This window comes from Phaseolus vulgaris, chromosome 10, assembly GCF_000499845.2.
Source record: "Phaseolus vulgaris cultivar G19833 chromosome 10, P. vulgaris v2.0, whole genome shotgun sequence".
NCBI lineage: Eukaryota > Viridiplantae > Streptophyta > Magnoliopsida > Fabales > Fabaceae > Phaseolus > Phaseolus vulgaris.
The window spans coordinates 38,744,751-38,758,309 of NC_023750.2; the positions used below are offsets into that span (position 1 = coordinate 38,744,751).

At 32.8% G+C, this 13,559-nt stretch overlaps 2 protein-coding genes across 2 annotated transcripts; one reads left to right on the top strand and one right to left on the bottom strand.

The window, feature by feature from the left end:
* Positions 1-262: 262 nt before the first annotated feature.
* Positions 263-3,859, top strand: LOC137818639 (pentatricopeptide repeat-containing protein At4g01030, mitochondrial). Its single transcript, XM_068622174.1, has one exon. It carries the CDS (start codon positions 489-491, stop codon positions 3,327-3,329), a length of 2,841 nt encoding a protein of 946 aa, XP_068478275.1. The 5' UTR covers positions 263-488; the 3' UTR covers positions 3,330-3,859.
* A 1,730-nt stretch (positions 3,860-5,589) lies between these two features.
* On the bottom strand, positions 5,590-9,371 carry LOC137818640 (abscisic acid receptor PYL9-like). Its single transcript, XM_068622175.1, has 3 exons — positions 8,930-9,371; positions 6,808-7,023; positions 5,590-6,303 (listed from the first exon to the last, which is right to left on the bottom strand). The coding sequence occupies exons 1-3, from the start codon at positions 9,053-9,055 to the stop codon at positions 6,088-6,090; spliced, it is 558 nt and encodes a 185-aa protein (XP_068478276.1). The 5' UTR covers positions 9,056-9,371; the 3' UTR covers positions 5,590-6,087.
* Between the last annotated feature and the right edge of the window lie 4,188 nt (positions 9,372-13,559).

A 13,559-nucleotide genomic window follows, 5' to 3' on the forward strand; every position in this document is an offset into this window, starting at 1 on the left:
TACTCACCGTCGCTTGCTCTGAACGGTAACAACGAAAATGGTAGAGAAGGAGACGTGCTTGGGTTCTTAAAACCTTCTAGAGTTAATTTTGTCAATTCACATTTTTTATGAGGTGCAGAAAGCAAAATATAGGAGTACAGGAAAAAGCACTCAGAAAAGGATAACCCAAAAATTCAAGAGGCCGAAAGCATTTAGTGGCCCAAAGTTAGTAGTTTGGTGGGGGCCCAAAGGAGTGGGTGCTGGGAAAACTATCTTTGATGGGTGGCACCAACTATTTGGAATGAAGGGTAACATTATCCTTTCAAAAGTTCATTTATAAGGATAAACCTTATCAACATTTTTTTTCTTCTTTTTGCATCCCACGTGGTCACAACTTTCTAACATAAGAGATGAAAAGATTTGTAAATAGATAATTGGAGTTTATGCTTCAGCTAGAGCTCTCTTAGAATGTTAAAGTCCCTTCCATTCATCACTGAAATTACACTCCAATGACACTTTGCATCGCCTTTCATAGCCATAGTTTTATGGATAACCTAGTACAACCTTTTCACCTTCTCAATCCATATGTTGTTCAGAACCCACAAACCCACATGCAACCCAGAAGCCTTTCACCCACTTCAGTTTCTCTAGGAATGTCAGAATCCCAGCTGGTTTCTTCTCAATTTTCCTCACAAAACTTCTCTCCATTTTTTCACCCTTTGGATAACTTGGGAGAGTTGAAGACTTTGAGTTCTGTGAGGGAATTGCATGCCCAGATGGTCAAAATGCCAAAAAGAGGGAACTCAGTGACAATGGATGGAAGCATGATGAGGAACTACTTGGAATTTGGAGACTTTGCGTCTGCAACAAAAGTTTTCTTTGTGGGTTTTTCAAGGAATTACCTTTTATGGAATGCTTTTCTGGAGGAGTTTGCTAGTTTTGGAGGTGACTCGCATGAGATTCTGGAGGTGTTCAAGGAATTGCATGATAAAGGAGTAGAATTTGACAGCAAAGCTCTCACTGTTGTTCTGAAAATTTGTTTGGCTTTGATGGACTTGTGGCTTGGGATGGAAGTTCATGCTTGTTTGGTTAAGAGAGGCTTCCATGTTGATGTACACTTGAGTTGTGCATTGATCAATCTCTATGAGAAGTGCTTGGGAATAGATATGGCAAATCGAGTGTTTGATGAGACCCCACTTCAAGAAGATTTCTTGTGGAATACAAGTGTTATGGCAAACTTGAGGAGTGAGAAGTGGGAGAAGGCCTTAGAGTTGTTCCGTCGAATGCAATCTGCTTCTGCCAAAGCCACTGATGGCACCATGGTCAAACTGCTGCAAGCATGTGGAAAGTTGAGAGCTCTCAACGAAGGGAAGCAGCTTCATGGGTATGTTATAAAATTTGGAAGAGTGTCAAATACTTCAATTTGCAATTCTGTAGTTAGCATGTACTCTAGGAACAATAGACTTGACCTAGCTAGAACAGTTTTTGATTCGATGGAGGATCATAACCAGGCATCTTGGAACTCAATAATTTCGAGTTATGCAGCCAATGGCCGTTTGAATGGTGCGTGGGATATCTTCCAAAAAATGCAGTCTTCCAGCATCAAACCAGATATTATAACTTGGAATTCTATTTTGTCTGGCCATCTTCTTCAGGGATCATATGAAATGGTTCTCACCAATTTCCGGAGCCTGCAAAATGGCAATTTCAAGCCAGATTCATGTTCAATAACTAGTGCTCTGCAAGCAGTTATTGAATTGGGTTGCTTTAATCTAGGGAAAGAAATCCATGGCTACATAATGAGAAGTAACCTTGACTATGATGCCTATGTTTGTACTTCTTTAGTGGATATGTATATTAAGAATATTTCCTTAGATAAAGCTGAAGCTGTGTTTCATTATTCCAAGAACAAAAATATTTGTGCTTGGAATTCATTGATATCAGGTTACACCTACAAGGGCATGTTTAACAATGCGGAAAATCTATTGAACCAGATGGAGGGGGAAGGGATAAAACCTGATTTGGTGACATGGAATAGTTTGATTTCAGGTTATTCAATGTGGGGCCACAGAGAGGAAGCTTTGGCCTTGATGAAAAGGATCAAGAGTTTGGGATTAACTCCTAATGTGGTGTCCTGGACTGCTATGATATCAGGTTGCTGTCAAAATAACAACTTCATGGATGCCCTGCAGTTTTTCAGCCAAATGCAAGAAGAAAATGTAAAACCTAACTCTACCACCATTTGCAGCTTACTCCGTGCATGTGCGGGTCCGTCACTGCTAAAGAAAGGTGAGGAGTTACACTGCTTTTGTATGAGACATGGATTTGTGGATGACATATATGTGGCCACAGCCCTTATTGACATGTATAGTAAGGGAGGAAAACTAAGAGTAGCCCATGAGGTTTTCAGGAAAATACAGGAGAAAACACTACCATGTTGGAATTGCATGATGATGGGATATGCTACTTATGGCCGTGGTGAAGAGGTATTCACTCTTTTTGACAGCATGTGCAAAACAGGTATCATACCTGATGCTATAACCTTCACCATTCTTCTATCTGGCTGCAAGAATTCAGGTTTAGTTATGGAAGGGTGGAAGCACTTTGACAGCATGAAGAGGTACAATATTACTCCAACTATTGAGCATTACTCTTGCATGGTAGATCTTCTTGGAAAAGCTGGCTTTCTTGATGAAGCTTTGGATTTCATCCACGCCATGCCACATAAGGCAGATGCTAGTATTTGGGGTGCTCTTCTTTCAGCATGCAGAATTCACAAAGATGTTAAGATAGCAGAGGTTGCAGCAAGGAATCTTTTCAGGTTGGAACCATATAACTCTGCTAACTATGTATTGATGATGAACATATATTCCAGTTTTGATAGATGGGGGGACGTAGAGCGTCTTAAAGACTCAATGACTGCCATGGGAGTGAAAATTCCAAATGTTTGGAGTTGGACACAAGTTAGGCAAACTATTCATGTGTTCTCCACAGAAGGGGAATCACATCCACAAGAAGGAGAAATATATTTTGAGTTATATCAATTAGTCTCTGAGATAAGAAAGCTGGGATATGTACCTGATACACATTGTGTACTTCAGAACATTGATGAGAAGGAGAAGGAAAAGGTTCTGCTCAGTCACACAGAGAAGTTGGCAATGACATATGGACTGATGAGCATTAAGGATGGATCTCCCATCAGGGTAGTGAAGAACACAAGAATTTGTCAAGACTGTCACACAGCAGCAAAGTACATTTCTCTGGCTCGAAACCGTGAGATTTTCCTCAGAGACGGTGGCCGTTTCCACCATTTCATGAATGGAGAATGCTCATGCAATGATCGTTGGTAATTAGATACACAACCAAAAGCATGAAGCATTTTCTTCTCTAGCTATTATGCTCTTGTATATCAGCACAGGGAGTATGCGCATGAAGGGAACTTTGTGCTAAATTAACGAATGACTAAGTTACTTGGGGATCACTGAATGCCCTTTATGCAAGCTGCAATCTTCACCTGAAATGGTTTCTTTTTTGCAAGCCACAGTATGAAAAGAGTTAGAAGAACAGATACATTACAATGTGATGAAAAATACCATGCAAGTTACTGAACAGTGACACAACATGCGCCTGGTATGATGATAAATTTCTGAGCCTTGTGTACTTCTCCAACAAATTATTGTTCTACCAGGATTCACCATTTGCAAGAGTAGCATCTGTTGGCTTCATCAGCATATGAAAAAAAGTCGAGATTGTTTATGAAATATATTTTTCAAATTCAAACAACTTACAATCCATTTTGACACAAAACAATCTTGTCTTACATAGAATATCTTGTGTATTATTACATCATTTTAATTCACATCCTCTTCTCCATCTTTCACATAAAGTTCGATATCAGAAACACTATTTTATTCGAGTGCACCAGTAAATAATATATATGCAGGAAATTTTCAGAGCAGATTATGGCATAAATTTTTCAGACTTGCTCAAGTTAGTCACTGAAAATTGAGTGTGGAATCAAGTTTGAGTAGTGTGTATAAATAATAAAAGATAATCATCAACGTCCACACACATGTAATTTTCAACAAATTTCAGTCAATAATAATAAAATATATTGAAAATTGTTAATATTATTTCTTTTGGGTGGCGGATAAGAGTGATAAGAAAAAACAAGAAGCAAAAGTAGAGATAAAATATGGTATGTGTGATAATGAAAAGGAAGAGATAAAAGATAAGAAGAAAAAGGGAATATATATATATATATATATATATATATTTCCTTCTTATATTTAATTTTGTAACCACAAATTTTATCATTAAGTGATTCAATTTGAAATCATAAATATAATGCAAAAGGTGAGAGAAGAAGGGGAAAATGAACACTTGATGGCTAATGTACCGACAAAACATTTTTCTTAAAAAAGTTGCATGTGTGTTAAGGTTAATGCAAACCATAGATTGCCACTGGTTTAAATGTTTCCATCTACTCAATCACCACCTAAAAAACTGATACACGTTTCGTTATCTATGTAAACTTTTTTTTTTCTTTCTTTGAGGAATCTTTGAAAACCTTATTACCCTTTTTTTTCCTATTTTTGTAATACATAGTCAATGGAAGGGAAAAATAAGTCATCAACATTTACTCAATTGAATAATTGAAGTACCATAACAGAAGAAATATTACATACCAAACAGCAGATCTAGAACAGAAGATAAATTATTAAAGGAAACATTGTCAATCTTAAAAAAGAAAACAAAGAATCAAACCAAGATGTGACATCAACACCATAATTTGTGTCTTTTATGCTACAAATAGATAAATAGATTGAGTTGTACAGTTATACTAGCAGTTAACCATGGATTAATGTTTTTGCCAACTACTTCTATGACACTTTAATCTGCAGAATTTGTCTCTTAGCTCAATACAACACCCTATCTTCCATAAGTGGTTATGAAATTCACAACTATTCTGCTCTCTCTTTTTCTACTAAAGCCACATCAATTATGCAATCTACTGCTATTAACCACTGTTACTTCACCACCATAAACAGTGACTTCAGCATTAAAATACCTTCCTAAATTCCTCCACCCCCTCCCTACCCAACAGAAAACATCTAGAGTATTGATTGGTTGTGTCTTACCTCATCCTCAAGGTTCAGGCACAACACTTATAAATGTGATTCAGTTAAACTTCACAGGGTATTTAATGCTATATCATCTCATGAAGAAAGTGACATTCATAAATAATTGTACCAATACATGCAAACATGAGAAAAAAGTACCAACAGAATTCATTTCCTTGCAAAATTCAATCATTTTTCTCCACAGTTTTCAGATATGATTGAATTTTATTTCAACTCTTTAATCCTTTTTATGCGTGCCCTGTATGCTCATGTAAGATTAGAGAAGCCTACTTGATCCACCTATTGCTTTAAACCCTTTTTCTTATAAATAGCATTTTTCTAGCCCATAAAGTGCAAATTTTAAGTTGAATTGGAAAGCACTTGCAATGAATAAACAGTAGATCTTTGAAGTTGCTCAAAGCAAGGTGCATGACCCTAAAGGTTATTTTAGAAGGTCCTCAAAGTAAGGATACATGATACCGAGAGAGAGCAAGAAGCACAAACGACTTGATTGATTGTCAAAACAGAGTCCTGAACAGGGAGAAGGTGGAAAAGATAACTTACAAAAGCTACACTACTTGGAAGAAAATAACAAGGCAGTATCCACTATTTGGAATTCTCTTGTGCCAGCACAGAAATCTGGCAAAAGTTGCAACTAAACATGAAATTGAAAGACTGCAGAAACTGGTTTGGTCCCAACAAAAATATTTACAGACAACTGTAGCAACAAACCACCATTCACAAAATCCAGGAAGAAAAGAGCAGGTAAAAAAGTTTCCCCACCCATCCCCATCTGCTCATGAGGCCCAGAATCTCTTCTTACAAAACTTTTGAGGGATGGTAAGGGAATTGTATCCAAGATACAGAGGAAAAAACTTCCAAAACTTCTGAGAACATGGAAGGAATACTCCAACCATGTTCACACTGGAACTAGGATCAGAGAGCAATGGATCCATGAACCAACTTCATTCTCCCCTAGACATGCTTAATGGTTGATGGGATCGGTTCGGCCTTGGACTGCCATCCTCTCTGAGACATCAGCCAGAGAGCTTAGGTTGCACCTGATCAAAGCCTCCACAAAGTAACAAGTTTCATCCTTGGTGTTCCCATCAGGCACATCCACCACAAATGATTCAATCACCATTGTTCCAGGTCTCCCCTCAATCACCTCAGGATGAACTGTTATTATGGAAGAATAGTTCTGCAAATTCCACATAACATGATTATTACAACTGGTAATATAGCTACCATATTCATCTCTTAGTGTCAACATAACAGCATAGGAAATGAAGTGACAAACTTAATTGTTTAGCTTCTCCTGAGTGCACATCATCCAAACTCAAACAAATAATGGCATTTCATCTTGGTAACCATTGCTTACATCTCAGAGACTAAAACTGGCCAAAATTATCACAATGAAATATTCCTTTTGATTAAAGAACTGCAAGTTAAACTGGGTAAACAAGGCTGAAATGATTAAAAAATATACCATAAACAGAGTGAATACACAGAACAAACAGGAGACTCTGGAATCACAATTCTTTCAACTATTTTCTTACATGACAGGAGAACTTGTCAAAGACTTGTTTTTCATATAGAAAAAATATATATAATTATTAAAGAAAAAAGTGGGATCCTCAAAAATTATACTACCCAGTTCATTACTCAAAAGAAAAAGAAATTAAGGAACAAAAAAGGATCATACCCTCAGCCTATGGTCACCTCCAACAATCCTGATGCCAAGAATGTGCTCCTCATCATCAAGTTGTTCCAACCTCTCAGTACTTGTTGTGGCTGGAAGCCCAGATTTGACATTCACTTCTCTGACACTTCCAATGCCAAGGTCCCCTTGCATGATACATCTGCTAACAAATGGCTTATATTTCTGGGGTTGATCAAATCTTCTAACCAGCGACCACACCTGAGAAGGGAATCAAAGAACCAAGTCAGTCAATATTTTTTTTCCGCTAAAATCCACCAAATAACAAAACATGCCATCACAGATACATTTCATCACACTGAACCTTCATCAGAAGTCCATAAAAAGAATTAAATTGGTTGATAATCTGGTAAAAGTTAAGAATGTTACACATTACTTGATGAACTGAAAACAAGTCTGCAAAAAAACAAAGAATTAAAGGGCAAAGATCTCTCTTCAGCTGCTGAGTAAAATTCACAATCCAAAATTTTCAAATTTCCTTCTTTTTCCACTTACACCCTCTATTAACCATTCGCAAAACTTGACAAACAAATCCACTCACACAAAAGAAAAACCTCCAATTAGGTTACTGTGTTTTTTTATCTTCAGAAATAAAGTGACAGAAAAACCTCAAACAGAACCTCCTAATAAAATGATGACTACCCTTCTCCCAAAAGGCTTATCCAAAACACAAGGTTTTAAATAGCCGCAATTTCAGCACTGGTGTCATGGCTTTTGGAGTCACTACAACAGCATTGTGACTGAAATTGCGGCTGACACTGCAGTGTCAAGGTTTTTGGAGTTATTTTGGATCCCAACCAGAATTTTTTAATTCACCACAACAGCATCATCGTTACAATTTCGGAAGCAGCAAAATTAGTTGTCCACAATTTTCCACAACAAGGAAGGTGACAAAGCAGCACCAGCAACTACAATTTAAAACTAGCGTCATGAGATGAAAAATCCAATTGTTCTGTAAACCTTGACAAACAAATCCACACACACTAAAAAAGACACAATCTTCAAAAATTAAACATGATTGGAAAAACTCAACCAAGACCAGATTTGAGGAAGATTACCCTTCACCAAAAACTGATTTTACAACCAAAATAGAAGGTTTTAAAAACACTACAAATTCGGCCACATCTCGACTGCAATTATGATCAATACTGCAGCATCAAGGTTTTTGGAGATATTGCAACCACATGCAACTACAATGATGTCACTGCATCAAGATTTTTGAGATATGGCAACCACATGCAACTATAATTCCAGTCTATGCCACAGCATCAAGATTCTTGAAATCACTGCAACTCCATCACCCAATGCAATTGCTGCAGCATTGGTCATATTTTTCACAACAGCAAAGATGGTGACAAAGCGGCACTGACAACTGTTTTCAAAATCTTGCCAAAATCAAACAAAAAACTCACATCTCATGAGCTGAAAAATCCAACTCATAGAAGACTTGACAAAGAAATGCTCAAAACAAAACAAAAATCAATTAAATTAGTATGACAGATAAAACTCAAGGAAAACCTCCCAGTAAAATGAAAATACCCTTCACAAAAGCTTATTTCATAACCAAAATAAAGGGTTTTAGAAAACTTCAATTTTGGCTGCAACTTAATTTTTTTTTTAAATCACTGCATGGCAGTAACTTCTTGCAGGAGTCACTGCAACTGCATCACAACTGCAATTGCATCTTGACCACAGTCAGTTTTTGAAGAGGCTACAACTCATCGCAACTGCAATTGTGATCATATGCAACTTGAACTGCAATTTAAAATATTGTCAAAACCCAAAAGAAAAACCAGCAACTCCAGGACTGAAAATCCAACTTTGACAAACCCAAAATCTAGAACAACCAGTTAAACACCCATCTGCAAGAAAAAAGACAAAAAGAAAAGAAAACACACCCAGATAAGTATACAAAATTAGAAACTCAGAGAAAACATCCCAAAACAAGCACAACTTCACAGATCTCCAAAAAAGAAAAAGAAAAAAGAAGAAAGAAAAAGGAAAGAAACTCATCCCACCCCATCAAGCAAATCAGACCTACCAACCAAACACACCCAATTTACAACACAATCCGTCCAACAAGGAAAGGTGGAAAAGGCTAACTAACAAGGTGAACAGGGGCTTTGATGTGTTTAACAAGAGCAGAAGTGCACTGGTTTTCCCTTGGTTCATGTCTGTGATGCCTCCTTATGTACTGTGCCTCAAGAGCACCGCGAGAATCCCCGTTCATCATCTTCTTCCTATCAATATCTCTCTAAACTCACTCAACTTTCTCTCTCTAACTTCTCTTGATGCTTGCTGTTTGTGTTTCTTTTTTCTCTCACCCTTCTGCCTATAACATAGGTGAGAGGCAACAAGTGGGGTGGGGGAGGGATAAGCTTAAGCTTAGGCTGTACAGAGAGATAGAGAGAGAAGAGTTGGTGTAATAAAGTGTCAACCTTAGCTTAGCTTGGCAGTACATCAAAAATCCATGAATCCACCGACAATGTTTTATTATATTGTTTTTCTTCAACAATGCTTGGCACACATCAATATCAAACATTAAGCATATTATGAGTGGGTCTTATTACTTTATTTATCTCATGTTCTTCATACTCTTCTTCTTTGCCCCATTATTATTACCTCTTTAAACATCCAAAGACAAAACAAATCCTGCTTCACATTACAGACCTAAACTCTTCATGCTTCATTCATAATTTTTTACCTTACTAGCTGTAAAAATACTTGTGTTTGAAACACTGTTTCATCATCTTGTAAAACACTACCTATGTTATTATTATATGTAATAGTTTATTAATAGATATGTACAAAAAAAAAAGTATAAAAAGTATACTCTCTAACCTAATTTTTTGCTACTGGTTAAAATTTATTTAAAAACTGTAAATTTAAGAAAGAAGATATGTGACTCATCAAAAAAGAAATGAGTTAAAGGGTTTTTCATTAATAAGGTATTTATTATGAAAGGTTATGTTTTCAAACTATGAAATTAGTACTTAAAGGTTAACAGAAAAAATAGAATTCAAAGCAACAAGATTAATGTTGTGATGTATTTTAAAATAATATAATGATGGAATGTTTAATATATATATACATAGTATCATAATCGATATAAGAGATAGGGTTAATGAAGAACTTTGGTTCAGTATTCGGTTTTGATTGGTTAGAAAACTCGGTTTTCATTGGTGAGAAAATTGGAAGGGAAGAAGAGAAATTACGGGTGCAGACAAGTCTCCAATTATATAGCTTCTTCGGTCTGAGTTACAACCAATCCGGTTTTGTATTTGGTATGAGTTAAAGTCAAACGACAAAACCGATTGACTCAATTTTCAAAAAAAATTCTGCAATTTGACAATGGTTAATGTCAATCGGATTAACTTTCAATGTACACTATTTAAATATTTGAAAATCGTATTTTTTTTTAAGTTTTTTCGGATTAGTTAAGTTCTCTGGGTTTTATTTATTTTAGTATCATTAAATATTTTTAAATGAAAATTTTCAGACTATACATCACTATACAACTTTCATTATAGAACATGACATCTCAATTATCAGTAATAAAAAAATTTAATTTTTAAATCAATTTTTAAAATATAATTATTTCATAAAAATAATTTAATATTTTTTATTTACCTTTGAAACACTTTTATATTTATTTTAAAATAAATAATGTATATATATATCAATTTAATTTTAATTTTATTATAAATTTGATAACAATTATTTAATTTATCATTATTAAAAATATTTTTTATCAGCAAATATATTATTATTTATAGTGTAATTAATATTATCTTAATCCTTACTATTATATATATATATTTATATTTGTGTGTATAAAAGGTTGGGTAATGATCAGGAGGAGGAATAAATACATCAAATAAAACAATGTTACAGCTGGAAAGAATACAAGTATAAACAAGAATTAACAATTATAAAATTCATATAAAAAAATTGTGCAATAGAACACAAATTTGTGTTTAAAATATTAATTTTTTGTTCTATTCCATTCTTAAAATAACTTTCTTGTACCTAGTATTTCTATTTTTATTATAATAATAATAATGAAATAAAATTAGTAATATTTCTTTTCATTGTATATTAAATATTTAAAAAATATTTTTTACTTTATTTTTTAATCAAACAAATCTTTGATTGTATTTTTAGTTATTTTTTTCTCTCACATTTCTTATATATATATATATTTATATATATATATATTATAATATTATAAATTAATAAAAAATATTTTAGCATTATTTTTATATAAATATTTTAATAATTTCACTACACAAACATACCATCTACTATTGATCGGTCATTAGATAATTTAATATTTAAGTCAAAATATTGGATGCTAGAACCTGTGAATTAATTGTTTATATTTAAGTTTTAAAATAATTATATCTAGGTTTCATATAATATATATTACAGGAACATAGGTTGGTTTCTAATTTTGTTCTGTGAGGGTAAAATTAAAAATCATATATTTCTTAATCACTTATATAGTTAGTGTATTTTTAAATATTAAAATTATATAGGAGGTCATTTGGATTTAGTATGATGATTAGACTTTGTGATCATTTAAATGTTCTGTCAGATGTATGAATATGTTTAATATACACAAAATTGAAAAAATATCAACTGGTATAAGTTAAATGTCTACCAATACATAATTCTTTATTTTTTATCATAAGTAAAAAAATTATATATTAGATTAATAAAATAGTTATTAGTAAAATATTAATATAAATGTAATCTATATAAACAGTGTAAGTTAAATTATTTTAGTCTTAAATAGTTGCTCTATATTTTATTCAATAAATAATATTTAACTAACAAATTTTGAGTATAAATATTGAGCATTTTAAAAAAAATTATTTTCTAATATATATATTTTCTCAAATAATGCTTAATCAAGTCAATATTTTATATATTTTAACTAGTTAATTAGATAATTTTTATGGTGAAATAAAAGGAAAAACTGTTTTTTATATATTAAGTTACTAAATATTACAATCATTAATTGAAATTATAATATTCTATTATTTCAATTGAAATTAGAAGAGTTTATTAGTTAAAAATCTTATTATATATTTACATATTTTAAATAACATAATATGAAAATTAAAGTTATTAAATTTTAATTTTTATAAAATAATATTAATATTCTATACATATAATATCAAATAAAAAATAGAAATGATATGATGAATTGTCTCATTTCACTTGTAACCTAGACCAAATAAGTTAGATAAACTAATAAAGCTTATATGAAATGAGTTAGATAAACTAATAAACTAAATATATTATCTTAGTATCACTAATTTGATGTCATCTTACACATAAATATGTTAACTACCTCTTGATTAATTTTGTCAACAAAATAACACTTAAAATAAGTAAATATTCTTTACACACTATAGAAAAGAAAAAGAAATTCATCATTATTTTAAAAGTAACAATAAAAATCACTTTATGCTTCTTAATCATAAAGTTTGGTAGAAATCTAATTATGGTATCCCTGTGGGTGACAAAGTTTGATAGAGACCTAATTATAGTTTGGGAAAAACCTAATTTTTTTTTATCTATATGGTTGAGACCATGTTAATGTTAATTTGTGCTTGGAAAAAAAATGATGTTTTCTTTTTACTTTCAAATGAAAGGATGTTGAGTGTTAACCAACACTTTCTAATTTTAAAGTAGGTTTGATTGAGTTATTCCTTAACTTTATATCTTAATTTAATTGTTAAGAAATATAAAAATGTGAAGATAATAATAACTTGACCATCTTTCAACATAAATAAACCTGAACATGTGTCACCATTTGAGTTGCAACTTGAAAAAAGTGGAAAACTTTCTCAATATTATTTTATTATTATTATTTGTACTTTAAGGGGTAACAAAATGGTAAGAAATTAGCATCATTGTAATTCTTGAACAGTCAATTTATCCTAACGTCGTGAGACACACAAAGAAAGAAATAAAGAGACAAGACAGATAGAGAGTCAAATCATTGAGATCAATTTCTTATATTTGCTCATAATTATAGAAGCCTAACTTCAGTTTTTAACGATCCAACATGGAGACTCATGACTCTATTATCAGCCGTGGTCTCAAAATGGTTCCTCTATATGCATCGTTGCCAAAAGATTTTGACATTTTCTTCAATGATCTCTCTCATGAAGTTACTCCCATTGAAGACAATCCTTTAATCATAAGGAAGGTTGATTAGATTGGCTTGGTAAGGCTAGTATTGTTATCTCTTTAAAGTCCTCGATAATGTCCTTGTGCTTGTTGAGACCAATTTCCTTCAAACATGGGCATAAAAGATTCACATACAATTTTGATATCATCTTATTTTCAATCTGCGTGTAAGTTGGCACAACAAGTGTTTAATCCTTTAGATAAAGTTAGAATCATTATATGGGATGGTCTATATTTAATCTCCTTCTAGTAAAAGTCAAATATGCAAAAGAAACATTTAACATATGAAACATAAAAGTTATGTAGAGTTGAATCTCCTCGATATTTCAAATAATGAAAACTTGAGTAAGTGATTCCAAATACAAATTCATAAGATGAGGATAAACAACTTTAGAGTGAAAAACAAAGAACAAGAACTTATAAGAAATGAGATGAAAATGAACATCATAACAATACACTAGTACAAAATATGAATTTAACAACTCCGTATAAAGACGGTTCGTAAAGCACAGTCGTTGTAAAAGAGGCGGTGG